The sequence below is a fragment of the Beauveria bassiana genome (assembly GCF_000280675.1).
Source record: "Beauveria bassiana ARSEF 2860 unplaced genomic scaffold BBA_S00035, whole genome shotgun sequence".
NCBI lineage: Eukaryota > Fungi > Ascomycota > Sordariomycetes > Hypocreales > Cordycipitaceae > Beauveria > Beauveria bassiana.
Genome location: NW_007930870.1, coordinates 3315 through 27509, shown reverse-complemented (window position 1 = coordinate 27509; position 24195 = coordinate 3315). Strand labels below are relative to the sequence as shown.

At 53.0% G+C, this 24195-nt stretch overlaps 13 protein-coding genes across 13 annotated transcripts in view; 8 read left to right on the top strand and 5 right to left on the bottom strand.

Moving 5' to 3' along the window:
- Nucleotides 1–349: 349 nt before the first annotated feature.
- BBA_08450 (glycerophosphoryl diester phosphodiesterase) lies at nucleotides 350–1597 on the top strand (the record flags this gene model as incomplete). Its single annotated transcript, XM_008603547.1, has 1 exon — nucleotides 350–1597. The coding sequence occupies one exon, from the start codon at nucleotides 350–352 to the stop codon at nucleotides 1595–1597; it is 1248 nt and encodes a 415-aa protein (XP_008601769.1).
- Nucleotides 1598–2378: 781 nt separating this feature from the next.
- Nucleotides 2379–2744, top strand: BBA_08449 (uncharacterized protein; the record flags this gene model as incomplete). Its single annotated transcript, XM_008603546.1, has 1 exon — nucleotides 2379–2744. One exon carries the CDS (start codon nucleotides 2379–2381, stop codon nucleotides 2742–2744), a length of 366 nt encoding a protein of 121 aa, XP_008601768.1.
- A 1111-nt stretch (nucleotides 2745–3855) lies between these two features.
- Nucleotides 3856–5117, top strand: BBA_08448 (folate transporter/carrier (mitochondrial); the record flags this gene model as incomplete). Its single annotated transcript, XM_008603545.1, has 2 exons — nucleotides 3856–4288; nucleotides 4339–5117. 2 exons carry the CDS (start codon nucleotides 3856–3858, stop codon nucleotides 5115–5117), a joined length of 1212 nt encoding a protein of 403 aa, XP_008601767.1.
- A 1092-nt stretch (nucleotides 5118–6209) lies between these two features.
- BBA_08447 (uncharacterized protein) lies at nucleotides 6210–6682 on the top strand (the record flags this gene model as incomplete). The annotated part of the gene is made up of 4 exons (XM_008603544.1): nucleotides 6210–6359; nucleotides 6484–6492; nucleotides 6565–6567; nucleotides 6629–6682. 4 exons carry the CDS (start codon nucleotides 6210–6212, stop codon nucleotides 6680–6682), a joined length of 216 nt encoding a protein of 71 aa, XP_008601766.1.
- A 631-nt stretch (nucleotides 6683–7313) lies between these two features.
- BBA_08446 (peroxiredoxin DOT5) lies at nucleotides 7314–8270 on the bottom strand (the record flags this gene model as incomplete). Its single annotated transcript, XM_008603543.1, has 2 exons — nucleotides 7314–7627; nucleotides 7829–8270. The coding sequence occupies 2 exons, from the start codon at nucleotides 8268–8270 to the stop codon at nucleotides 7314–7316; spliced, it is 756 nt and encodes a 251-aa protein (XP_008601765.1).
- A 2733-nt stretch (nucleotides 8271–11003) lies between these two features.
- BBA_08445 (NADH-ubiquinone oxidoreductase-like protein) lies at nucleotides 11004–11788 on the top strand (the record flags this gene model as incomplete). The annotated part of the gene is made up of 3 exons (XM_008603542.1): nucleotides 11004–11057; nucleotides 11203–11708; nucleotides 11764–11788. The coding sequence occupies 3 exons, from the start codon at nucleotides 11004–11006 to the stop codon at nucleotides 11786–11788; spliced, it is 585 nt and encodes a 194-aa protein (XP_008601764.1).
- Nucleotides 11789–11976: 188 nt separating this feature from the next.
- Nucleotides 11977–12438, bottom strand: BBA_08444 (DUF1715 domain-containing protein; the record flags this gene model as incomplete). The annotated part of the gene is made up of 1 exon (XM_008603541.1): nucleotides 11977–12438. One exon carries the CDS (start codon nucleotides 12436–12438, stop codon nucleotides 11977–11979), a length of 462 nt encoding a protein of 153 aa, XP_008601763.1.
- Nucleotides 12439–13285: 847 nt separating this feature from the next.
- On the top strand, nucleotides 13286–14090 carry BBA_08443 (Acyl-CoA N-acyltransferase; the record flags this gene model as incomplete). Its single annotated transcript, XM_008603540.1, has 2 exons — nucleotides 13286–13598; nucleotides 13726–14090. 2 exons carry the CDS (start codon nucleotides 13286–13288, stop codon nucleotides 14088–14090), a joined length of 678 nt encoding a protein of 225 aa, XP_008601762.1.
- A 508-nt stretch (nucleotides 14091–14598) lies between these two features.
- Nucleotides 14599–16764, bottom strand: BBA_08442 (uncharacterized protein; the record flags this gene model as incomplete). Its single annotated transcript, XM_008603539.1, has 1 exon — nucleotides 14599–16764. One exon carries the CDS (start codon nucleotides 16762–16764, stop codon nucleotides 14599–14601), a length of 2166 nt encoding a protein of 721 aa, XP_008601761.1.
- Nucleotides 16765–17460: 696 nt separating this feature from the next.
- On the bottom strand, nucleotides 17461–18883 carry BBA_08441 (initiation factor 2 subunit family protein; the record flags this gene model as incomplete). Its single annotated transcript, XM_008603538.1, has 3 exons — nucleotides 17461–17557; nucleotides 17608–18702; nucleotides 18786–18883. The coding sequence occupies 3 exons, from the start codon at nucleotides 18881–18883 to the stop codon at nucleotides 17461–17463; spliced, it is 1290 nt and encodes a 429-aa protein (XP_008601760.1).
- Nucleotides 18884–19654: 771 nt separating this feature from the next.
- BBA_08440 (Molecular chaperone, heat shock protein, Hsp40, DnaJ) lies at nucleotides 19655–20990 on the top strand (the record flags this gene model as incomplete). The annotated part of the gene is made up of 3 exons (XM_008603537.1): nucleotides 19655–19732; nucleotides 19786–19874; nucleotides 19931–20990. The coding sequence occupies 3 exons, from the start codon at nucleotides 19655–19657 to the stop codon at nucleotides 20988–20990; spliced, it is 1227 nt and encodes a 408-aa protein (XP_008601759.1).
- Nucleotides 20991–21922: 932 nt separating this feature from the next.
- Nucleotides 21923–23050, top strand: BBA_08439 (zinc-binding dehydrogenase; the record flags this gene model as incomplete). Its single annotated transcript, XM_008603536.1, has 2 exons — nucleotides 21923–22684; nucleotides 22763–23050. The coding sequence occupies 2 exons, from the start codon at nucleotides 21923–21925 to the stop codon at nucleotides 23048–23050; spliced, it is 1050 nt and encodes a 349-aa protein (XP_008601758.1).
- An 842-nt stretch (nucleotides 23051–23892) lies between these two features.
- BBA_08438 (trypsin-like protein) overlaps nucleotides 23893–24195 on the bottom strand; it is a gene marked incomplete at both ends in the record, with an annotated part of 1577 nt that continues 1274 nt past the window's right edge. The window contains one exon of the mRNA XM_008603535.1: nucleotides 23893–23999. Coding sequence (XP_008601757.1) covers nucleotides 23893–23999 — 107 coding nt within the window. The remainder of the gene's footprint in view (nucleotides 24000–24195) is intronic.

Sequence of the window (24195 nt, the reverse complement as noted above, 5' to 3'; positions counted from 1 at the left end):
ATCGGCTCCTGCTATTCGAAAGTAACCAGAAGAGTTCCCACGCAGAATCGGAATTTTCGCCCGAAACTTTAAAGCTTGGCCGACCCCCAACCGACCCCAATCCGTCAAGCCTCCTCACGGTGGTTGGCTCTGTTCCGGTTGCATCCAAGCTCCTGTCTTGCTGAATGATGAAAATGCATATCTCGTTTGATCTGGGATCGGCAGATTGCTCACGAAATAAGTAGCTGGGAGGTTGCTCTCCCGTCTGCGCGAGATTCCCAAAAAAAAAAAAAAGAAGAAAAAAAAGTAAAAAACTAGAAACCGGCCACTGTTTCTATCAGCCAGCAAAGGCATAGCCAAACCTCTCACCATGCACGTCAGCAATGCCCTCCTAGCAGCATCTGTGGCCATTGGCCACGTCTCTGCCGTGCCCGTCTCGCCGTGGGTTGTCCAGCCCATCACAAAGGTTCAGCTCGGCCCACGGCCGTACTATCTAGTTGACAGCCTCGACCCCGGCCCTCTCAAGGACAAGCTGGCGTCGTGTACCGAGATGGAGATCAAGTCCAGCAGCTGGTCCCTCGCGCACCGCGGCGGCGGTACACTACTGATCCCCGAGGAGTCACGCGAGTCCATTATGGCGGGCGCGCGTATGGGCGCCGGCATCCTGGAGTGTGACGTGAGCTTTACCAAGGACCGCGTTCTGGTTTGCCGACACAGCCAGTGCGACCTACACACCACCACGAACATTGTCGCCATCCCCGAGCTCAACGCCAAGTGTAAGACGCCGTTCCGGCCTGCGGCTGATAACGGTACTCAGCCTGCCGCGGCCGAGTGCTGCACTAGCGACCTTACCATCGCCGAGTTTAAATCGCTATGCGCCAAGATGGACGGCTTTAACGCCTCAGCCACCACACCTGAGGATTACCAACATGGCACTCTATCCTGGCGCTCTGACCTATATGGCAGCTGTGCCCAGGTCATGACGCTACAGGAGTACATCACACTCGTTAGCTCCCTCGGCCTCAAGTTCACCACCGAGATTAAGACCCCTATGATCCCTATGCCCTTCCAGGGCAACTATACGCAGGAGATGTTCGCCCAGCAAATGATCGACACCCTCAAGGCCAACGGCATTGCGCCCGCCGACGTCTTCATACAGAGCTTCCTCTACTCTGACATCCAGTACCTGCTCAAGCACGAACCCGCGTTCGGCCAGCAAGCCATCTTTCTGGACCCGACTGGCGGGCCCGGAACCGTCGATGCGTCCATTGACAGCCTTGCCACATACGCCCAGGAAGGCCTCAGGATCATCGCGCCGCCAATCGGCTTTCTCGTCAAGGCTGACGGCGACAAGATTGTCCCCAGCAGGTACGCGCTCAAGGCCAAGGAGCTCGGCCTCCAGATCATCACCTGGTCGCTAGAGCGCTCGCCGCCCGTGGCCCAGATCAAGGCCGAGGGCGACTACTACTACGATAGCATCAAGGGCCTCCTTAGAACGGATGGCGACATCTACACTGTCCTCGACGTTCTCTGGCAGCAGGTTGGCGTTTTTGGCGTCTTTTCTGACTGGAGTGCGACTGCCACCTTTTACGCTACTTGCTTCGGAATTGGAATCTAGTCACTACTTAGTATAGCGAAGCTAGATTAAGAGTTTATGGGATTCTATATGAGCTCTGTGCTTATTTGAGGAGAATGGCTCGGTAATGGTGGCGGCGGCAAAGGTTTTAATACAGATGCCTAAATCTGCTCTTACGATATCTGCTTAATTGTATAATTATTCCTCCTGTAAACCTTGGGTATTATTCGCAGTCGATATCATTGGCATTGGCATTTTGGAGTGGCCTGACCCGAAGAGAAACGAGCTTCGTCAAAGCTTTAATTCTTCATACTTTAGCACACTCCTCAGCTTCTTTTTGATAACATATTGGCCTAGCTTACTTGACCTAGCTAATACGATACCGCTGTTATAATAAATGCTGTAAAACGTTTACTAATATATTTCGAAGAAAAGAGGGACGCGCAAAAGGTAAACGCTTTGAAGACTTGGATGATGGGGGCACACTGGTGAGAAATTGCGACCCTAGCTGGATTCGAACCAGCCACCTTACGATGTGGACTCGACGAAGGCTGCCTGCAACGGTTAACCACTCCGCCACCAGGGCCAAGACTTGAGTGTAGGACGCAACCAAAGCGGAGAGTCAGTCCGGTAATGGATAGCAAAAGTCGGCCTGCTTAGCATATCTCGATTAAACTCCGACGGGTGCCAAAAGTCAATATCGCCTTCTGTTCTTGTAGACTCAGTCGACTTCTTACACATCTACACATTCACGCTGATTCAAAATCTTCCCAGTTTTTGTCGAATAAAAAGCCATCAAAAGCAGATCGCTACAGGCACGAACATGGTCGCACTCTCCCAAATCGCTACCGGCCTCGTGGCAGCCGAGCACGTCTACATTCTCGTGCTGGAAATGTTTCTCTGGACGACGCCTCGTGGTCTCAGGACGTTCAAGCTCGACAGAGAGTTTGCGGAAAAGAGCAAGGCGCTCGCCGCCAATCAAGGGCTCTACAACGGTTTCCTGGCGGCCGGCTTGACCTGGAGCCTGCTACACCCATCGCCGGGTTTTGCGCATCAGCTGCAGCTGTTTTTCTTGTCCACTGTCGTGATCGCTGGTGCGTACGGCGGCGCGACGGCGACGAGGAAGATCTGGACGGTACAAATGTTGCCAGGCATAGTGTCTTTCGCGCTGACGTACTTTGGGCTATGAGAGATGGTCGGGCAGGGTTTTGTTATCTCTATGGTCGAGGAAGGCGTTCTTGTTGGGACAAACCCTCTTTGACTTGTGTTGGCTCATGCGAATGTCTCAGCTTTCGAATAAGCATTGCGCTTTCGGACGACAGTGACGATGGGGCTTGTTTTGGCAGAGATATGGTGAATGTGATACGGGACGGGCGAATTCATCCCTAATTTATCAGAGATGCTACTCAAGATTCTGACAGATTTATGCAGTCTTACCACATCACGTTAATCTGATGCCCCTTTGAGATATGCAGGGGTTGTGACATCACCAGCCCCGATGTAGGAGCACGAGTTCGGAGTTGCAAGTGCGGATTTTCGACACTCATAATCACGGAATGGAAATGCGCATTTCACCACGTTGGCAGATCATTATTCTGATGAACAGATTTGACATTTCCCGGCTAATAAATGTTGACCAAGGTTTTAACACCTGCTTGTTAGCCGCCCGCCTTGTTCCGTTGGCAGTTCCACCCTCACTACCTTACCACGCTTACCTACCTATCCACAGTCGATAAGCTCTCGACTCTGGTCACCTTTCCCACTTCCCTCCCACACTTTCCTCCAGCAACCCATCACCGACTCTTCCGCCGCCTACCCACACCCGTAATTGAGTCCAGCGATTTCTCGATTGTATCAGCCCTTGCCCATTCTTGCCTGCAGGGCCGCCATCAATGGCCTGTTACTGCCGCTAGGCCCTTACGATTACCGAAGCCGCCACCGGCTAAAAAAAAGCTGCCACAGAGAGGCGTTTGCTCCCCCGCAGCAGCCGAAGCTCGGACAACAACTTGTCGTACCATTTCACATGCGAGCATACCCGTTACCGCCAGGCACTATTTTCGGTTGCATTCATCTCGACGCAGGATTCGACAACATTTCTTTTTAATTCGACGCCCCGCCACTCTTCGCCGACGCACCGTCCCGCGAGGCTCCTTCGACGTCCTCCTAGCCCGCGTCGAAGCCCTCGGAGACGGTGTGCTATAGCCCTCGATCGATTCATCACCCAGGACGGCCTGCGCAAGGTGCGTCGACTGCCAAAGTACTAGCCGCCTGTTCGCGTCGCTACTTTTGCCCCTCTTGGCATGTCTCACGAACAGCAGCCGCGACCCCGGCCCCTCCCGACCGCAGAGCATGCGGCATCCCCATACACCTCCGCACAGCCCATCATGAGCCGACAACAGGCCGAGGGGCTCTCCCCACTACAAAGGTGGGCGGCTAGAGCTTCGGAGTCGCAGTTTAACGCTATCGCAGGCGCGCTCGGCGGTTTTACTTCGGGCGTGGTTACTTGCCCGCTCGACGTTATCAAGACGAAGCTTCAGGCGCAGGCCGCCGTCAAGGCCGGACACTCGCGCATGTATAATGGCCTGGTTGGCACGGCAAGCGTGATTTGGCGGGAAGAGGGTCTTCGTGGAATGTATCGCGGGCTGGGTCCGATTGTCCTCGGCTATCTCCCGACCTGGGCAGTTTGGTTCACAGTATACAACAAGTCCAAGGTCTATTTAGCCGATTATCATCGTAAGCATTTTCACTGCTACCAGCTTGGTCTCCTACTAACAGCGAATCAGACAATGTTCATCTCATAAACTTCTGGTCCTCAATCATCGCAGGAGCCAGCAGCACCGTTGCTACCAATCCGATCTGGGTCATCAAGACGCGACTTATGTCGCAGAGCAACCCCAACGCCCCCCGCAACGACCACCCGAGGCCCGGCAACACGCCAACCGCGCGGCCAACGCTTCAAACCCCTTGGCACTACCGTTCAACGCTTGATGCCGCCCGTAAAATGTATAGCTCCGAAGGCTTGCTTTCCTTTTACTCGGGCTTGACGCCTGCCCTTCTCGGCCTGACCCATGTGGCAGTGCAATTCCCAACATACGAATTTCTCAAGACCAAGTTTACCGGCCAGGGTATGGGCGAGGCGGAGGCTCCTGGTGCGGAGGCACACTGGTCCGGCATATTGTCCGCATCCATCTTGTCCAAAATACTAGCCAGCAGCGCGACCTACCCGCACGAGGTAATCCGAACAAGACTGCAGACGCAACGACGGCCGGTAGCAGGCGAGCAGTACTTGCAAGGTCTAGGCGTTACTGCACCAGGCGCCTCAGGACAAGTCAACGCCAACTCGAACTATACGCCAAAATACAGGGGCATTATCATGACCTTCCGCACCATCCTACGGGAAGAAGGCTGGCGAGCATTTTATGCAGGTCTTGGAACGAACATGATGCGTGCGGTACCCGCGGCAACGGTAACGATGCTTACCTATGAGTTTGTCATGCGTGAACTGCGACACGCTCGCGCACAAGGTCGCGCGGGCTTGGGGCTCTCACCCGAACACTTCTAAGATGGCGAATCCCGTGCTGGTTCTGGAGCAATGACCACAATAGGCTGAGCACATCTACGCAAGGAGACATTGACCTTGACGTGGCTATGCCGATTCTTATACCCTCTACAAGCGAAAAGCTCAGCTGGCAGCAGAGTACTGTAAAGTATGGAACCCTTTTTGTTAGTTTGGGGATGTTCTGGCGGGTTCATGTGATCAGGGAGACCCCCGGGCAAGGTATCTTGGCATTTACGTAACTGATTTTACTAGGCATGGGGTTTCTCTTTCTAACTGGCTGTACTTGTTCCCTCGATTTTTTTGTTATCGGCGATTGTGATATAGTATGGAGGCAGGATAAGGGCGTAGAAGAGGAGAACATGTGTATATAAGCTGCGGAATGGCAATAAGAATATTTACCTTGAGCCTCCTGCCTGCTTGTCTGCCTGCCTGTCTGCTTGTTTAGCAAGGCGCATATTCAGGTAGCATGATATGATTCATAGGAAGCCAATCGAATATCCATCCAGGATTTTCACGGGAGGCCGTCTACAACGCTGGCTCATGATGGCGTCACCAGGCTGTACTAGAATCCAGAAATGAGGTAATAAGAAGCGAAGTATTTGCTATACACCACCGACAATTTTCGCCTGTTAATACTGGTTTTAACTATCAATACTTCATCTATGCAGAGCAGACTTTAAAGTGCTCTGCCTATCACATTACCCAGTGGCGGCAGCCCTACAGGCAATAGCCTGAACGCACCGGCCGGCGCTGAGCCGCAACAAGGCGTGAAGGCGTGAGCAGGTTTTTTTTTTTTTTTTCTCACCAATATCACCGAAAAAAAGTCTCCATCGAGGGGGGCTATAATAGAGGAAGGCTTCTTCACGGCGGTTATTGCTTGATATGAAACGAATGATGGGACGCTGACGCTTTTTGCCAGTAGCGCTTGCTCGACCGGTTCGTCACTGAGACATGTATAAAGACGTCCCCCCCTGCCAGGCAAACAGGCTGGGGGAATTAGCTCTTGGCTTCCCCTTTTTCTTTTTCCCTCTTGTCCATTGACAGAACAACTTTTTTTTCTTTCTTTTCAAAACAAACATCATTACACTGATAATAATGAAGTTCGTTGCTGTCATCTTTGCCGTGGTCACGGTGGCCAGCTCCATGCCCATGGAGCAGCAAAAGTGTGGCGGTTTTTGCACTGCCGAATACGACCCCATCAAGTGCACCAACGGGATCGTTTATGGCAACGCTTGCGAACTTGCGGTACGTTTTCGAGTCTTTTTTTTTTTTTCTTTGAATAAGAAAACTACTTGGGGGGGGGGGCGAGGGGGGGCTTTGCAAAAGAAAGAAGAAAGCTGAAGCTAACATATTTCTCATGACTTTGTAGAAAGCCAAGGTAGGATACTGGACACACAACGCCCGGATCAGAACTGATAACGCAGCGCGGTCTGCTGACTTGTTTGTGTAGGATGTACGTATGCGCTGCGGTTCTTTCTTGGGGAGGGGAAATATGGTACTCACACGATACACAGTGTAACCCTCGGGCTTTTGACGGTGTCACTTGCAGCAGTGGCGCCCAGGAGTAGCCAAGTATGCTTTGCTCTGTTCTCCTACTATCACAGTGAGTCCTCTTCTGGTTTTCTAGTTAGTCCCTCTTTCTAAAGCTCGATCTCTTTTTCAGGAAATTTGGCTCAAGCTCCTTTCTCTTTCGATTGACCACTCTGGTTGATTGATGTCTTGATGTAAGCGCTTCGCGGGCGAGTATGAGCCAAAGGGCACTGACAGAACTTACTGCACTTGCTTTCAGAGGCCAAATATGATGAGCAAAACAGGCACAAGGGCAGATTGTCTAGTTGAAAAGACGTAGTGATGGAGTAGCATATTCGTCAGGAAAACGATGCGTTTGGCATATGGAGCGGGGACAAGGATTAATATGAATAATGCATGCTGCTCCCAAAAAAAAAAGAAAAAACAATTGGCTATTCCTCTCGTGATAATACAAGTCGGTGAAGAGAATGCTAGACATGCTCGGTTACCACCCCCGGACTAACCAAGCGCTACTTCATAAAAGGTTCCTACAAAATCTCAGTGTTCCTCCTTGTCCATCAAATCATATCTTTCACATCGCGTCCCATGTACAACCCCCCAGTCCCCAGATGATCTGATGGCCCCCCCAAATAACTCCCCATATGAGTGCCGAAGAAAAAAACAGCTTTTTTATTTGTCAAGCTCTTCGACGAGCGCCTTGACGCGATCCACGGTGCCCTGGGGGCTGCCAGCCTCGGCAACAAGCACTTTGCCTGCCTTGTCAATGACAAACACGCCGCGCTGCGTTCCCTTTGGGCTCTTCTTGAGGCCAATAGCGCCAATCAGAGTAGAGTCTGCGTCGCACAGAAGCGGATACTGCAGCTTCTGCTTAGTGTGAAAGGCGGTGTTGGCCTTGGGCGAGTCGGCGCTCAGGCCGTAGATGGCGAGCCCTCCAGCGGTGAGGGGCGCGTAGTCATCGCGGAAGAAGCAGACTTGCTTTGTGCCTTATTTGAAGCTACGGTGTCAGTTCTTTTTACTACAACTGTTTTGAGGGAAAAGGAAACAAAAAAAAAACATGCGGGCGATGGCTGCGTGGGCGTTGGGCACGCACGCACGCACAGCACGCACGCACAGCACGCACGCGAACGCGCGCGTCGCGTTCGGCCGGGGGGGAAAAGGCGGGAAGGCGGGAAAAAAACACTCACATCCCGGCGTAGAAGCCTTGGGGTAGGTGAAGAGGACCACGCCCGACTCGCTCTCGTCGACGAGCTTCTTGAGCGTCGTCTTTTTGCCGTCATTGGTCTCGATCTCGCCGCCAAAGCCGTCGAGGTCGACTACATCGCCGACAGCAACCTGCTTAGAGCCCTTGGTCGGCGCTGGTGCAGCAGCAGCTGCTGCTGCAGTCGCAGTCGCAGTCGCAGTCGAAGCGACATCCTTCTTGGGCGCGTCTTCCTTCTTAGGCGCGTCTTCCTTCTTGGGCGTGTCTTCCTTCTTGGGCGCAGCCTCCTTCTTGGATGCGGCCGTCTTCTTGGGCGCAGCAGCAGCAGCACCAGCAGCAGCCTTCTTGGGAGCAGCGGTGGCCTTTTTCGGCGCAGGAGGAGCAGGCACAGGCTCAGGCGCCTTGCGCTTGCGAAGCGTGGGAGGCATTTGCGACACGAATTGTGTGTGTGTGTGTTTTTTTGCGCGAGATAATTTAATGGGTTGAAGCGCTTCGCTAGTGACGCGCAAAACGCGATGGATGAAAGGATACGACAATAAAGAGCAGAGACGAGAGCTTGCGGTGGCCAGAAGAGGGGAGCAAAAAAAAGGTTGAGAAATGAGAGAGGGAGAGAGAGAGAGAAATGAAATGAGAAAGAGGACGGAGGAGCAGAGCTTGAGCTTGGGTGGCAGAGCTGTACTGGTTGGTGCTGCTGGTGCTGGAGCTTGGTGTGGGATGTGCGACAGATTGCGCCAGCAAACTTGGGGCCCAGCCAGATTGAGCTGTATGCGGTTCCCTCTAGGTGCTATGTGACTGTGATTGGCTTCAATTTTTGCCACTAGCCCTGATTTTATTTCTTGTCATCTTCTCTGGCTGCTGCGCAAAAGAAGGCAGCAAAAAGCTGTGAGTAAGTATGCAAGTATGGAGCTTGCGCAACCTTTATGGAACAATATCAAGCCTGCCTGCCTGCGGCTGCCATGTTTGCGCGACACCAGCGCAAGAGGAGATTAAATAAAGCATGATTGGGTTCAAGAGTAACCCCAATTTTTATTCTAGCCGCCATGTTTTCAAGACTATGCAGAATGACCCCAGATATAGCAGTTATGCAAACACTTGACATTCATGATCCCACACAGTACGGAGTACAGCCCCATCTATCCACGGGCCGCAGATCCAAGTCGAAACCTTTGCCGTTGCCGCGGCGCTATTTACCACTTGCACAACCTTTTTTTTTCGAACTGCTGCTTGCCCTGCCAAATCTGCTCACCCCGGCTACCGTTACATCCCCGCCAGTCCAGCCAGTCCAGCCGTGTTCTTTTACAAGGTTCTGCAGGCTGCAGATCAGCTTTTGGTCAATCAGCTGGTTCGAGTCAGGTGCCGGCGCGCGCAGCAAGCCGCTCCAGGGGGGCTGGGTTGATTTCTCTTGCAACGCGCCCATTGGGCACATCCCAAGTTTTACGCGCAGCCTCGTCGTTGTTTCTTTTTTTTTTTTCTCTGCTTTCAAAAATAGGTTTTTGCGCATTCATGGACCCAAGAGTAAGCAGCCTGTCGCATTGATATATCAATCAGAAACCTGACCGTGGTAGAAATTCATGGCCCCAGCGGCCGCGTTCGCCATGGCCACTGTGCTGTTTGTGTATGTAGTAAATGCCAGACAATCGGGGCTTGTCTCCGAAGAAGGAGAAAATATTGACAGCGCTGCAGCTATACGCGATTATCTATCCGCTCAGCTCGGAATCAGACTGTGCGCAATGCTGTGACTAAAGAACTGTAGACGCCGCTAACGGGGCTGCAGAGACGAGCATAATCAAGAGAGACAACAATGACAAGTACACCAACAACAATACGTCATGGTCGTCGCCGAGCTTGTCACATTCGGCGCCGAACCAATCATTCATCTTCAGCATACTACAAACACCAGTTCATCAGATTTTGATGGTACTTCAAATGGGCGACTTGGGCTCACCCATGTCCAGGATGAGTGGCAAACACACAATCGTCCACCCTGTATAGTCTAGCCGCGCCAATTCATAATCCAATGCAAAAACAGCCGAAAACGGATACCGGCGCTTTGCCGCGAACTCATGGCTTCGCACCTACTCCCGTTGCTATAGGCAGATCAAATTGGCCAGGTACTTGCGCTGCGCCAGCGCATCAAGCACCAAACCTGCCTGCTCTTTAGTTAGTCGCATGCCGCATGTTAGGCCCAGTCGCACCGTCAGCTGCACCAGCCTGGTGCAATTCTGCAGTACGGCACATAGCTGAAGCCACGTGTACATGTCCCACGGCATGTCCTCTGTGTGGTAAGTCAAGTAGATCCATCCATGTCAGATTGGTGCGGCCGACGCGCGCGAGACGCTCTGACAGCACCGACTGCGCAAACACAGAAACGAGTACGTGTAGCTAATGTCGAGTGCGTTTCTGCACAATAGGTCGACGTACAGCAGTCTGCACGTCTGCAGAAGAGGGATCAGATGCGCCAGCTTAGCTCGGTCAGGAAGTGATATTTCCCGTGCAGGCATGTCGCCGGTGCACATCATACGTAGACGGGCGGTGGCATCCAGCATCTTCGCTGATGCACCTCAAGGTCGGTTTAGATATCCTTCGTCCCAACGCAGGCGACGGCGCGCCTCATGGGTGCAGACTAAGAACTCAATGCGTTCGTTTACGAATATGGATATGTCCAAAGCATTCATATATTATCAGCCACAGTGGACAATCAGTAGCCGCGCGGACCAAGGAGCAGGTAGCTGTCTTGACAATAAAAAAACCAGATGATCTCAGGCATTGCAATTCTCGGCTTCAGAATATCCGTTTTCCACCAGTCCTCAGCATATGCGCACTTCTTTGTTTAAGCCTCTTCCACATTGGGAGGCCATTGATGGACGTGTGCTTTCAGGCGCACAAAACTTGGCACTGACAGACTGTTTCCACGTCTCGCTCTCTCAATCGATTCTTGCACCAAATTGAGGAATAATCATTTTTTTTGCACTGAAATCGTCGCTTGACTTCTCCCGACAAGATGTCCAAATTTGGACGAATTGCTGCCGGGTACCTAGCCGATTCGGTAAATGAGCGGCTAAATTCCAGCCAATCCAGTCATTCGCAATAGCAACTCCAGGCCTCACCACAAGAGCTCAACTCGACACTCTTCCCTCCAGCAACAAACCATACACAGCAACATGTCGGCCAATGCGGTAGCCAAAGCCGCCGGTGGCGTCGTTTCCATCGCCAAGGTAAGCACCATCTCACCAGGCGTCAGGTCAATTGATCCGCCAGCGATTGCGATTCTCCACAAACAAAAATACCCTCGCGTCACGCCCAATCGAAAACCAAGCGACTACACACTGTCCGAATACTAATCACCCTGGCTACGAATAGAAGCAAACCCTTCAATCGACGGGCATTTGGGAGTCGTTCCGCAAGGCCGTCGCCATTGACCCGAACCGCTCCAACGGCGTGCCGCTGAACCCGTACTACCGCCTGCCCGCGCCAGGCTCCAACGACCCAGCGTCCTTTGAGGACCCTGTTACGCTACCCGCGGGTGATATCGCCGGAAATCCCTACTGGAAGCGCGACACCCGACGCAACTACCCACAGCTCAGCACCGTCAGCCAAGCTGACGTCGTGGGCCTGCTCGCTGTCGGCAGCGCCGCCAGTCCCAAGGTTGAGCTCATTGGCGAGGCTGGCGAGAAGGCTTTGGTGGCTGCCAAGCAGGAGGGCCAGACTGCCGGACTTGCCAAGGCTCTGGCAAAAGCTACACCCAAGGATGTCGCCAAGGATCTGTTTGTCAATGGCCTACCGCCGCTGCCGAGCGGACAGTCACTATCCTCGGGAGAGTGGAACGTGCACAAGTACAAGCTGACCGAACGGTCGTATCCTGATGGGTGAGTTGTCAAATCAGAAAGAAAAAGGCTCGAGGCCGAAGCTAATGCGTTGCAGATATCCTTGCAGGTCATTCCAATAGACGGGAGAAACATTGTATATAACTAAAGGGCATAGACGCCAAGCTTATTCTCTTTTATAATGCTACATCAATAAAGCCAACTTGATACACATATCCGAAAACACCGCCTTTCTTAGATGCGCAATCATTCATACCCTTGAAAGCCGAAGAACCCCATACGCCGCACACCTCATTAGTCGTCACTGTGCTTAACCAATCATCTTTTCGACAACTTTGGCTTTGCCCTGCGCACGCTTGAGCCGGTCGTCAAAGTCCTGCACGTCCTCATCTGCGTTGGCAGTAGATAGCGTCTCCGGCTCGAGCAGCGCGTATACCATTTTGATATTCTTGCCGAGTCTGGCGTTATCCGCCAGTGGCGGTAGGGAGCAGGCCTGCTGCGCCACGGGCTGCTGCGTATTCGTCGAGGCCGAAGCTCCCGCCGCCGCTGAGCTAGACGATGCGCTGCTCTGCGCCGGAGGGAGACGGTTGGCCCAGACAAGGGCGCGGCTGGCGAGGCGGCCGCTCTCGAGGAATTTGTCAAAGCCGGTGCTCATGCCAAACTGGCGGCCTTCGATGCGCCCGGCCGCTTCACCATCCTCGAGTCCTTGCTGGTAGCCCTGGCGGTAGAAGCGGTCTTCGAGTGTGAAGACGTCGTCGAATGGATCAGGCATCGTCTCGCATGGAGACCGAGAGGGGGGGGGGGGTGAGACGTTGAGTGAGGCGTAGTCGGGGTGAAGCTGCTGGAGAAATATTTTGTCACCCCCACCACCACCCACAAACTGGTTTGGCGGGGCAGACGCGATATCAGAAATCGGCCATCCGTAACTTTTGAACAGATGCTGCTAAAAAAGCGGCCTAAATTCTCGGTGTAGGCCAAGACAAGTAACAGGTTTCTTTTGGTCCTATGTGAAGAGGCCAAAAGCGATTTCGTATGCGAATGACAAAAGGATCTGTCTGCAACCTCTCTAACGAAGGGGCAACTCAACAACTTGCACTGCGCCAGACTCACCAAATTTATCATCATCTAACAAAGTCACTACCCATACGGGGCGAAACCCTTCAAGCCTCGAAAGTGTGATTACTGTCATGCTCACATTCCTCCTCCCGACCCTTGTTATAGTATTCCGCCGTCCTGCACACGATGTGACGGACGGGGCTCCACCTTTCGCATAGGTAGACGCCCGTAGTGGGGGAGCGACGCGCATCGGCGAGCTTTATTACTTTTTTGACCTTTACCTTAGTTACCCTTTGCATCCGACCACGTTTACTGTTTTCTACCCACCTTGACTTTCGAGTTGCGGCCTCGCGATCGAACCCGGGACACCTCCATTCGACACTGAGGCGCGTACACTCGCCTCCCCTAAATAAGCCGAAGCTCCACGACTCCAATTCACGTTTGGAGCCGGCTTGTCTCGCGAGACAGATTTGCCCGCCCTCGCTGTCCCATTGTCCCGCAGATCACCCCCAAACCTCCCGTCCGCCCGCTCGCCCGCTCGCCCGCTCGCCCGTCTGCCCAACATGGATATTCGACTTTTGCGCAACTCGGACCTGCCGCTGATTCAGCACGCCAACCTCGAGAACCTCCCCGAAAACTATTTCCTCAAGTACTACCTCTACCATGCCCTGTCATGGCCGCAGCTCAGCTTCGTCGCCGTCGACGTCTCTCGCCCGAGCAAAGGTCCCTACGACTACCCCAAGATTGTCGGCTACGTCATTGCCAAGATGGAGGAGGAACCGTCCGACGGTATTCCCCACGGTCACATTACCAGCCTGAGCGTCATGCGCACGCATCGCCGGCTGGGCATTGCCGAGAAGCTGATGCGACAAAGTCGTAAGTTTTTTTCTTTTTTTTTCTTTTTTTTTTGGAGGCAGAGATTCGGAAAAAAACCATCGGAGACGTTGTTGTGTGTATCGGTGGGTTGGACAATAGCTAATCATCTGGGGCGTCTTTAACTCAGAACTCGCCATGGTGGAAACATATCAGGCCAAGTATGTCTCGCTCCACGTCCGCGTGTCCAATGTCGCCGCCCGCCACCTCTACGAGACGACGCTCGGTTTCAAGACGGAGAAGCCCGAGGCCAAATACTATGCCGACGGCGAAGACGCGCTCTGTATGCGCCTCGATTTCGACCACATCAAGAAGCAGATTGACGCCGAGGAGGAGGAGAGGGAACTGGCGGCAGAGGCGCAGACGAATGGCAGCAAGACCAACGGCGGGGAACACTTGGATGAGGGTGAGGCTGTCGGCGAGGTCGGCCGAGACCCAGAGGCTGGCAAGAAGAAGAAGCTGCCAGTGGGACGAAGCAAGGAAGAGAGCAAGTAAAGTGCTGTCTGTTTCTGTTTCTTTTTTTTTTCTTTCAGAATTCTTAGAAGGGAGGGTTGGACAATCAGTGGGTGAGTTGCATATACATCTTGCGATTTCAGGTCTTAGATAAAATGAAAAAGTTTGACGGCTAGCTATATAGGCGTGGGTTGCGATGATTCCATGGTTTTTTTTTTAAATCCATCAATCTGGTATACTATATTACGTGCCTTTTCTGCAGACTAGAGTTGAATATGCATGTACCAACGTGCCTAATCTGGGCTGCAACGCTCCAATGCTGAAATATAAGAGTCCCCCTACAACTGGGCCAATTGTGCCTTTGTGGACCGATAGACAAATTCGTCGCCACGGCTAGTTTGGTATTAATTTTGCGTGATCAGCCAAAAAGTATCCCGTCTTGCCCTTGTACGTCCCATGCCACCACTCGTCAGAAGGAAACGTCACATCTGTGATTTTGGCGCCCGCTTTATAGCTCAAGTCTTAAAGGAAGAATTAGACCCTACTACATTCAGAGCTGATGAGAGGGGGGGGGGGGAGCGCGCACGGCAAACTTACAATCATTGGCAGAATTCCAGCTCGTAGCCGTCGTAATGACGGATCTCTCTTGAGCAATATGCGAGCCCGCGATATGGCGAGCATACTCTGCATCGGCATCCATTCGCAGCGACCCTAGAGACTGCGTCATGGCCGCAATCGCACTGCGAATCGCGTCTTTTCCAGGCCCGTCCTCCATCTTGTCGGCCTTGTCCTGCTGCTCACGGATAGCGTCTTCGATGCTCCGGGCTGCCGTGTACTTGGCTGCGACGGCAGGGTTGGGCGCCGGCGCCGGCGCCGCCCCATCTTTGTTGTCTCCATCACCACCATCAGGCCCCCCGCCGCGACGACCAGGTGGTCCGCGACGTCCGGCCCAAGAAACATGTGTTGGAGGAGGCTCGCGTGGGGGCCAAGCGCCGGAAGAGCCACCCCGTCCGAGTCCGCCACGTGCATGATGAGGCCAGCCGCCTCTGCTGCCAAAGGGGCCAGTCTGATGATGATGATGATGGTAAGGGCGGTGGCCATGGAAGGGCATAGATGGTGGGTCATGCATCTCCTGAGGCATGGCCGGCATTGCTGATGCATACGGCATCGGCGGCATCAATGGCATGGGAGGCATTGAAGGCATGGATGGACCATGTGGCATAGGCGGCATACAAGGCCTGGTGGGCATGTGGCCACCATGCCTTCGCACGTCTCTCGCCGCCCGTCGTAGATCCCTTTGTGTTCTCTTCACGTCTCTCTTCCGCTGCCTGCGCTCACGCTTTTCTTGACGTCGCTGCTTCTTCCGCGCCATGCGAGTATCTCGCTGCGTCTTGCGCTGCTCACGCTGAATCTGCTTCCACTGCTTCAAAAGCACCTTGATTTGTGCCTTGAGCTCCTTTTCATCGGCATGCGGATCTGCAACGTGGAACCTGGCGAGTTTGAGCTCACTCTTGAGCCATAAAACATCGATATTGGTGCGCAGGTGATTGGGATTGGATGTCCAATCCCGCAGAATGTTGATATAGGCAGGTAGTTGCGCCTCGCGGACGTCATCGTGGTCAGGTAGTGAATCAAGCGAGGATACGCTGGAAGCTGATGACGCAGACGAAACCGAGGAAGCCGAGGAGACGGACGTATCCCGCGCCGCGTCCTTGCCTTTGCCGTTGGTGTTTCCGGTGACTCGAGCTCTCCCGCGCTCAGGTTCAGGTCCCGAAAAACCTGGCATCCTACGCGTTGACGCTCCCACCCCTGCATCTTGTGACGTCCGCGGCGCATCGTCTTCGTGGCTCGCCGTGCGGATCCCGTGGGCATCCATAATAAGAGAACCGAGACGAATACCGCGGGAGTCCATGACAAAACTTTTGCCGCATGTGATGCCGCCGGCGTCCATCCTGAAGGACGCCGGGTTCGGCCACCAGCTACCACCACCAGGCGCTGCCTCATCTTGCCAGTCCCTTGCGTTTGCGTTGTGATCAGCTTCGTAGTCGTCCCCGCTAGGGGCAATGCTAATGGTTATACCTCGAGGCTTAAAAAACCCCTGGTTCCATTCATGCACGGTCGCTAGCGCATTCGCCCGTCGCTGAACCTCATCCCGAAGACCCTCCGGGCCGGCAGTGCGCAGCTGGTGTCTTTGGAGCTGAGCCTGCGAGCGCCCGCTGCTCAGACTTTCGCCGGACTCGCTTTCTGCCTCGGCGCGCAACTTGCGCTCCAAGATGACATCGTTGCCCCGCGTGGTGTGATCTGGCAGCAAAAAGTTGATAAAGGTAGCCCAGTCCTGCGCGTTGATGTCGCGCTTCTCCCAGTCGCTCGGAAAGGGAAAGTCATCCGGAAGAGACTGCGTTTCGAGTTGGAGCGCATGTACAAGCGTCGACTGTGGAATGACGTCTGGCGAAGGCGGGGGTCTGGTCTCAAAGTACAGGTCGGCGCCGGGCTGCGGAACGCCGGTAATAACGTCGTCGCCAATGCTGTTTGTGCGGGGAGTCTCTGGGGGCGTATAGATGATTTCCTCATTCGACGACGACATGCGGGAAACGACATCGTCGGCGACTGTGGGCGGTGCCGAGGCGGCGGCGCCTGAACCAGAGTTGGAGTAGATGTCTGTCTCTGAGTATGGTGGCGGTGCGTCGCCGCCGTGGGGAGGTTCTGCCCCGGACATGTTGTTGCTATGGGAGAAATGCGTATCACAGAAATGATGGAAAGGAACAGAGTGATGGAAGGATGAGAGTTTCTTTGGTGGTTCACTGCCAACGTCACTCATCCAATAGTGCCTGTTCGTCAGCCTCGGCGGGCAGCTTCACTGAAGCTAACGCAACTAGGCAACTACCTAGGTGGTGCATTGCGTGTCTTCCTCAGCCCTGTGCGCGGGCTTGCGTCAGCCCTTTTGGTGATTGGACGAGCCGTACTGGGTGAGACGGCCAAGTATCAGATCCTACCTACCTAGGCTGGTACGACGCAGAATACAAGGCTCCTGGTGTACTTCATCGGGAGGGGCAAGAGGGGGTTCATTCTGCATGGTTACAATACTTGCGCACCACAGCCACCCCAGTACGCCGTGACAATTCAAGAAAACTGAAAGAGGAGTAAAAGCAGGAAAATCTGTGATTTGATACCATGCCAATGTGTATAATTTGATTTCTTTAGTAAACCTGATCGCTTGTTTCGCGAGTCGCTTTTACGATGTAAGCCCACATCACGTCGTTGCTGTACATGTGTATTGGGTGCTGGTGGCTAACCGATGAAAACAATCAAGCTGCGTGATACACGACTCAGCCATTCAACATCGCATGAAGCTCTGCACAGTGTCCGACTCACTGCATGCCTGCCCTTTTTTGTTGTGCGCTTGAGCTTTCAATTAGACCATGCGCTCACCAACGAGATCGAAATTGACATCTTGGTGCTTGTAATGATCAGCAATAATGCTGGACAAATAGTCGCGCGAATGTGTGCCCCTATCGAACCATTAGTACTGGCTGATCGCGACTTTCGGCGATGCACATACAGGTTTGTTATGTAGGTATCAATGAATGCAGAGGGCACCATTTCCGTGAGAGCAGAGCGAATCTCGACATGATTTACCATGGTGCCATTGGCAAAGTTGACAAAACTAGACGAGTCCCCCCACTCGATAAGAGTGTCTTCCGCAAAGGGATTGGCCGGACTTAGCTTGTATACGCCACTGAGGACAATGACAGCAGTGCCGTGCTCCTTAGCTGCACGTGCAATGGCAGCAGATCCGGCCGTCGCCATGACACTGCCATTGGCCACTATAGCCTTGGCACCGAGAATCACCTTGTCCACGCGGGGCATGTATGCCGTGAGGCCCGAGTTGTGAATGTTAATGACGGCGATCCCAGCTGCGATGAGCTTTCTGCGAAACGAAGCGTGTGGCTCTTCGCTGGTAGGCTTGCTCGGAGCCTCGATGGCTAGAAACAGAGTAAACTTTCTCTTTTGCGCGGCTCGCAGAATAAAGCGTTCGACCGTAGTGGACGGGCGGTAGGCCAGGACGAAATCGCCGGGACGAATCTGGACATCTGCGAGAGCGGCGATCTGATCATCCACCTGGCTAATCTCGTCCATAATCTCCTCAATGCCATCAATGACTTCAGATCGTAGGGTGTGGATCTGGCTGTAGGTGCCCTTCCATGTTGTCGGTGTCGAAGTGCCAGAGTTGTGGAAAGGCGAGCCGGGGTCGCTGGACGCGAGGTCGACATCTGGCGAGGCAGAGAGAAGATGGAAGAGAGTCTTTGGTAGACCAGCCGAGCTAAGCGTCGAGGTAAGCTGGGGTCGTGGCTTCGGGGAGGAAAAGCCATCTGTGCGGGCGGCGGGCGCTGACGCCTCGCTTTGAGTCTCGTCCTCTTGGTCATGGCGCTCTTCCGCAGCTTCGTCGCGGATGAGGCCGAGTACGCGCCGCACAATATTGCCTATCGCGAGTTCTGTGGGCTGCGCCTTGACGAGTCGTCGGCCGACTTGGGATACATTGTCGATCAGTGCGTCGACGTCCTGCCACTTGGAGCGCGCTACTACTTGTAGAAGTATGTGGGCAGTGGCAATAGCGCAAGGCTCAGAGCCCTTGATTTGGCGTCTCTTGAGAAGCCTATGGCCTTGTTAGCGGGGTTGAACTGCCCATCGTAGTTTTGCTGCCTTGACGCGGTTCTTGGTAGAAGATGTACGACATACGAGAGGAGGCTCTCGACAGAGGCGTCGAGGGGCTGACCCTTGAGAGACTTTATAAGCTTGTCCAGGTCAGGCGCATAGCCTGCTGACACCGACGGCATCGCGAGAGAGCTTCGACAGCGAGCGCAAGCTGTAGGTTGATCGCTTGTGATGGTGGGGTTGAATTGTTGCGGTTGTGACACGAGAAAAGAGGAACTATCGGCCCAGTCACGAGAGTATATTCGTAGCAGCAATATTTGTAATGGCGAGGTATAGTATTGCAGTGCAGCGACAGCCGTTCTGGGTATCGAGCGCGGTGTTGGGATACTCTCGTGATTTGGGTGATTTGTGGTGACTCGAATCACAAATTTGGCATTTGAGAACGGCGGGGCTCCGCTAGCAGGCTGAGAGGGCCTGCGCGGCGGGATACCTACCTCCTGGGGCTCTGGACAGCATGGGATTGTTCAGTACAAGCACGACAACGTTGACCTGGAAGTGATTTTTCAAGTATGGATGCACTCTGTATTTCGGTCAGTTATTAGCAACACTACTACAAACAGTCAATGCATTTTTAGCAGAGCGTAAGCAAAGCTATTCTGCTCCCCACGGCTTGAAGTACCTAACTAGGTACCTATCCGTAACCGGTAATTTCGTTAGATAGCGTCAAGATGACTGACGCCCCACTTAATAATGTAGACACGCTGGTCGGTTATGAAGCCGTTCCTCTGGTTAGACTATCGCATCCCCTCGCCTTATTCACCCACTCTCCCTGCAATCCAGCTAGATGCAGAGCATTCACTCCTTTATATGCGCGCCGAAGTTAACATCCGACACAAATTTACGCTACCGGTGTCTATTCAGCCGTCTATCCTAAATCGGGCGCGGTAGCAGTCATGTTAGCAAAGATCGCCGCGCTGGTGCTGCTACTGTCACTGTTGCAGCTTGCGCTTTGCGCAGAAGACTACTACAAGGTGCGCCGCCTGGCCGCACCAACTGAGGATTCGTATAGCTAACGTCCTTGAAGATCCTTGGCGTTGACAGGTCTGCCAACGACAAGCAATTGAAGACGGCGTACCGCCAACTGTCGAAAAAGTTTCACCCAGACAAAAACCCGTACGGCGATGCCCCTTGTTGACGATATCTAGAAGGCTATACTGACTAGTGTGAAGTGGCGATGATACTGCCAAGGAAAAGTTTGTTTCCGTGTCCGAAGCCTACGAAGTCTTGAGCGATCCGGAAACTCGTCAAATCTACGATCGACACGGACACGAGGGCGTACAGAATAAGCGCAACGGCGGCGGCGGCGGAGGGGACCCCTTTGACCTTTTCAGCCGTTTCTTTGGTGGCCATGGCCATTTTGGTTCTTCTGCCGGCGAGCCGCGAGGGCATAATGTCGAAGTCAAGGTAGAGATCTCGCTCCGCGATTTCTATAACGGCGCAACGAGCGAGTTTCAGTGGAATAAGCAACACATTTGCGAGACATGCGAGGGTACCGGAAGTAAAGATAAGCAGGTGGACCACTGCTCTGCCTGCAATGGCCACGGAGTGCGCATCGTCAAGAAGCAGCTTGCCCCCGGCATGTTTCAGCAAATGCAGATGCGTTGCGATGTGTGCGGCGGCCGTGGCAAGACGATCCGAAACGTCTGTCCTACATGCCACGGGATGCGTGTCGAAAAGAAACCCACGACAGTTACACTCAAGATAGAGCGTGGCGCAAAGCGCGATTCCCGCGTTACCTACGAAAACGAGGCTGATGAGAGTCCCGATTGGGTTGCTGGCGATTTGCTTGTCACATTGGCGGAGAAGAGTCCTTCGCCAGAGGATAACCCTGACCACGTCGATGGCATGTATTTCCGTCGCAAGGGTGATGATCTGTACTGGACAGAGGTCCTTAGCTTGCGGGAGGCTTGGATGGGTGACTGGACGCGAAACCTCACACACCTTGACCAGCATGTGGTACGACTAGGGCGCGAGAGAGGCCAAGTGGTTCAGAACGGACATGTCGAGACAGTGGCTGGTGAGGGTATGCCCAAGTGGCACGAAGATGGCGATTCCGTCTATCACAAGCACGAATTTGGCAATTTATACGTCACATACGAAGTCGTCTTACCCGACCAGATGGACAAGGCCATGGAGAAGGACTTTTGGGCGCTGTGGGAAACTTGGCGCAAGAAGCAAGGCGTCGACCTGCACAAGGATAGCGGGCGACCAGCGCATGACGAGCTGTAAGAAACAAAAGGAAAACGATAGATTTGTCAACAATTGCATATTCGCGGGCGGCGCAGGAAGTAGAATAGGAGTCACGGTGGCGTGTGAAATTGTGGACTTGCCATGAGCAGCTCCGGAAATAGACTTCAAAAAGTGTACATAGAAATTGGACAGTTTGTTGCGATTTTCATCCGATTGCTAAAGACTTCCCACATAGTCCGAAGACCTGTGGAGGGTCAGGCAGGGGTAGCAAGCCTCTTTGAAATGCCGATTGCCAAGCAAAAAACGGCCTTTATCGTATTGCCTTGGTCCGCGGAGTTGAAAAGTTTCCGTTGCTAGGTCCGCAAGGTGGGGTGTAAATTTAGCGGAGTGCGCCCAAATGCGGGCGGGATGACGATATCTGATATTCGTTGCTGACGCTTGAGCATAACTACAATCCCTGCTTGGATTGGGTGACAAGTAAACTACTTGAAATTTGTCCCATAATTCAATCAGGTCCTAACCAAGGAGAGGAGCGACTATCAATAGGCTACCATTGTACAGCACGAAAGAGAAGCTCCTTGGCTCTTACTAGGTACCTAGGTTCCAACAGGGTCGCCATAGCCAGGCTTCAATAAGTGGGCTGTGCCTCGGCAGAAAATGTTGGCTTGCAGGTGGCCAACCATAACGGAGAATATGGTCATGATCTACGATTAGAAATATTGACCATGATGCATCTGGATTATAAATCCGGCGTTACAACCTCTCCATCGGAATTTAGCGTTCAACTGCTCAACGTTCGTGCTTGCAGCTCTTGGCATGGTTGACGAAAATCTAAATAAATAGCTCTTTCCCATACTACATCATCAATACGATTTCTTGACATCATCATTCTTGTGCTATTTTCTAAGCTCTACATTACACGCTGCTCGTTCAACTTAAACCAATCCCATCAACACCGTCAATAAGCAGACATGGCGCCCAACAAGACTCTTATTTTCAAAAAAGTTCCCAAGGGCCTGCCGGTTCCCGGCCAGGACCTCGTCGTGGAAGATCGCGAAATTGACCTCGAGACCCCTCCCAAGGGTGGTCTAGTGTTGGAGGTGCTCGAAGCCTCGTACGACCCATATCTTCGCGGGCGCATGCGCGAGTCCAACACCAAGTCGTACTCGCCACCTTTTGAGCTCAACGGACCCGTCAGCAACGCGACTCTGTCCAGGGTGCTCAAGAGCGACAACCCCGACTACCAAGAAGGCGACATTGTGCGTGCGTCGACGCCCATTGCCGAATACGCGCGCTTGGATGACCCTGCCAAGTTCCAGGCGTACAAGATCAAGAACCCGCACAACGTCGACCTCTCCTACTTTCTTGGGCCGCTGGGCATGTCTGGCCTGACAGCGTGGTCTAGTCTGTACAATATCGGCAAGCCCAAGAAGGGCGAGACCATTTTCGTCAGCTCTGCCGCCGGCTCTGTGGGCCAGATTGTTGGTCAGATTGCCAAGCACGAAGGCCTGACTGTGATTGGCTCGGTTGGCTCAGATGATAAGGTTGACTTTATCACAAAGGAGCTGGGTTTCGATGCTGGCTTTAATTACAAAAAGGAGAAACCTGCCGATGCTCTACCCCGCCTCGCACCGGAGGGCATTGATATCTACTATGAGAATGTTGGTGGCGAGCATCTGGCGGCCGCGCTCGACAACATGAAAAATGGCGGCAGAATCCCCGTTTGCGGCATGGTACGTACCCGACAATGGCTTCCCATAATGAGTCTTTGGGTGAGCACAATGGGACATTAAGCTGACATGTTGGCATAGATTAGCGGTTACAATCAGGAAGCGAGCGAGCGTGCTAGCATCAACAACCTCTTTCAGCTGATTGCCAAGCAAATTCTCATGCAGGGCTTTCTTGTTTTCGCGCCTGGATTCGGCCCTGCCTATTTCCAAGAACACATGGACAAGCTTAGCTCTTGGCTTGCCGATGGCACTTTCAAGTCAAAGCTGCACTTCACAGAGGGCATTGACAAGGCTGCCGAAGGTTTTGTAGACATGCTCGAGGGAAGAAACTTTGGCAAGGCCATTCTCCGAATCAAATCCCAGAAATAAAATAAGAGTAACACGGAAACACCAGATGGACTTTGCATCAATACCGCTCCTAAAGCACAATATTAGTACAGAAAATGATGCAACAGAATTGCCGTCAAAGTGAAAGGAAGCTAGATGTGTGTAGTATAAATCCTGTGCCACATGCTGTGAACCGAGTTTTCTGTCTTCTTTCATCAACATACTTCCAAAACTTTTTAGTGCCGATAATACTACACAATGTATAATCGTATGCTAAAATGTGCGAGCCTGCAATTTATATTCTAATGTCTTGGCTGCAAAAAAAGATGGTGACTTCCTGGAAAATATACCTCTTATTAGGTAGGCCCAACACAGCCAATGAAACAAAGTACTGTTCCAAGCAAGGGCCCTGGCCAATGCCACTTGCGCCCCGCTTTATCCCTTTGGCTGTGGAAAAGGAGCAAGCTGGTATTTTGCAGGGGCTCTGTCCAATCACGTAGCGGCAAATTTCAAGGTACTTCTACTTAGTGCGCATTCCCAGCGATCGTGAAAGTCCTATAGAGTATGCCTGTACCGGGGAAGACTTTCTTACTAGGTATATAGCCTCAGTAGCTGGTCTAAATCTAGTTCCTCTCCGTCTCTCACCCTTGTGGATCCCGTGACCTGCTTGCTCCTTTTCCACAGCCCAAGGGATAAGTTATCGATCTTTTTTCCCCGGCGTAGATCCACATTTTTTCTCGTGTCAAACATCTTGGATCACCAATCTGGCAATGGGCTAGGTCAATTTGCATATCCAGTTGAGCTTTGACATCATCGCTGGCAGGAAAACAGTAAGCAGCAACAAGGCTTGTGTAGCTCTTGGATAAATTTTACATGAAAATTGATCAATTGTAGTCAAACTTCGATATAGCCCCCCGAATGCAAGATTCTGCACGGGCTTCCATAGCTGAAATGGACAACATCCGAGTCCTGCTCCATCCAAACATTGAAGCTATGATTTCTTGTATAATTTGAACCAGCACTTCATAATCGACTACGAAACCCGGGAAGCTCCCACCACCTGGGGGGATTCCACCACCTGGGGGATTTCCACCACCTGGGGGATTTCCACCACCTGGGGGATTTTCACATGGGGGATTTCCATCACCGGGGGGCCCGGGTGGCTTTCCATCACCGGGGGGCTTTCC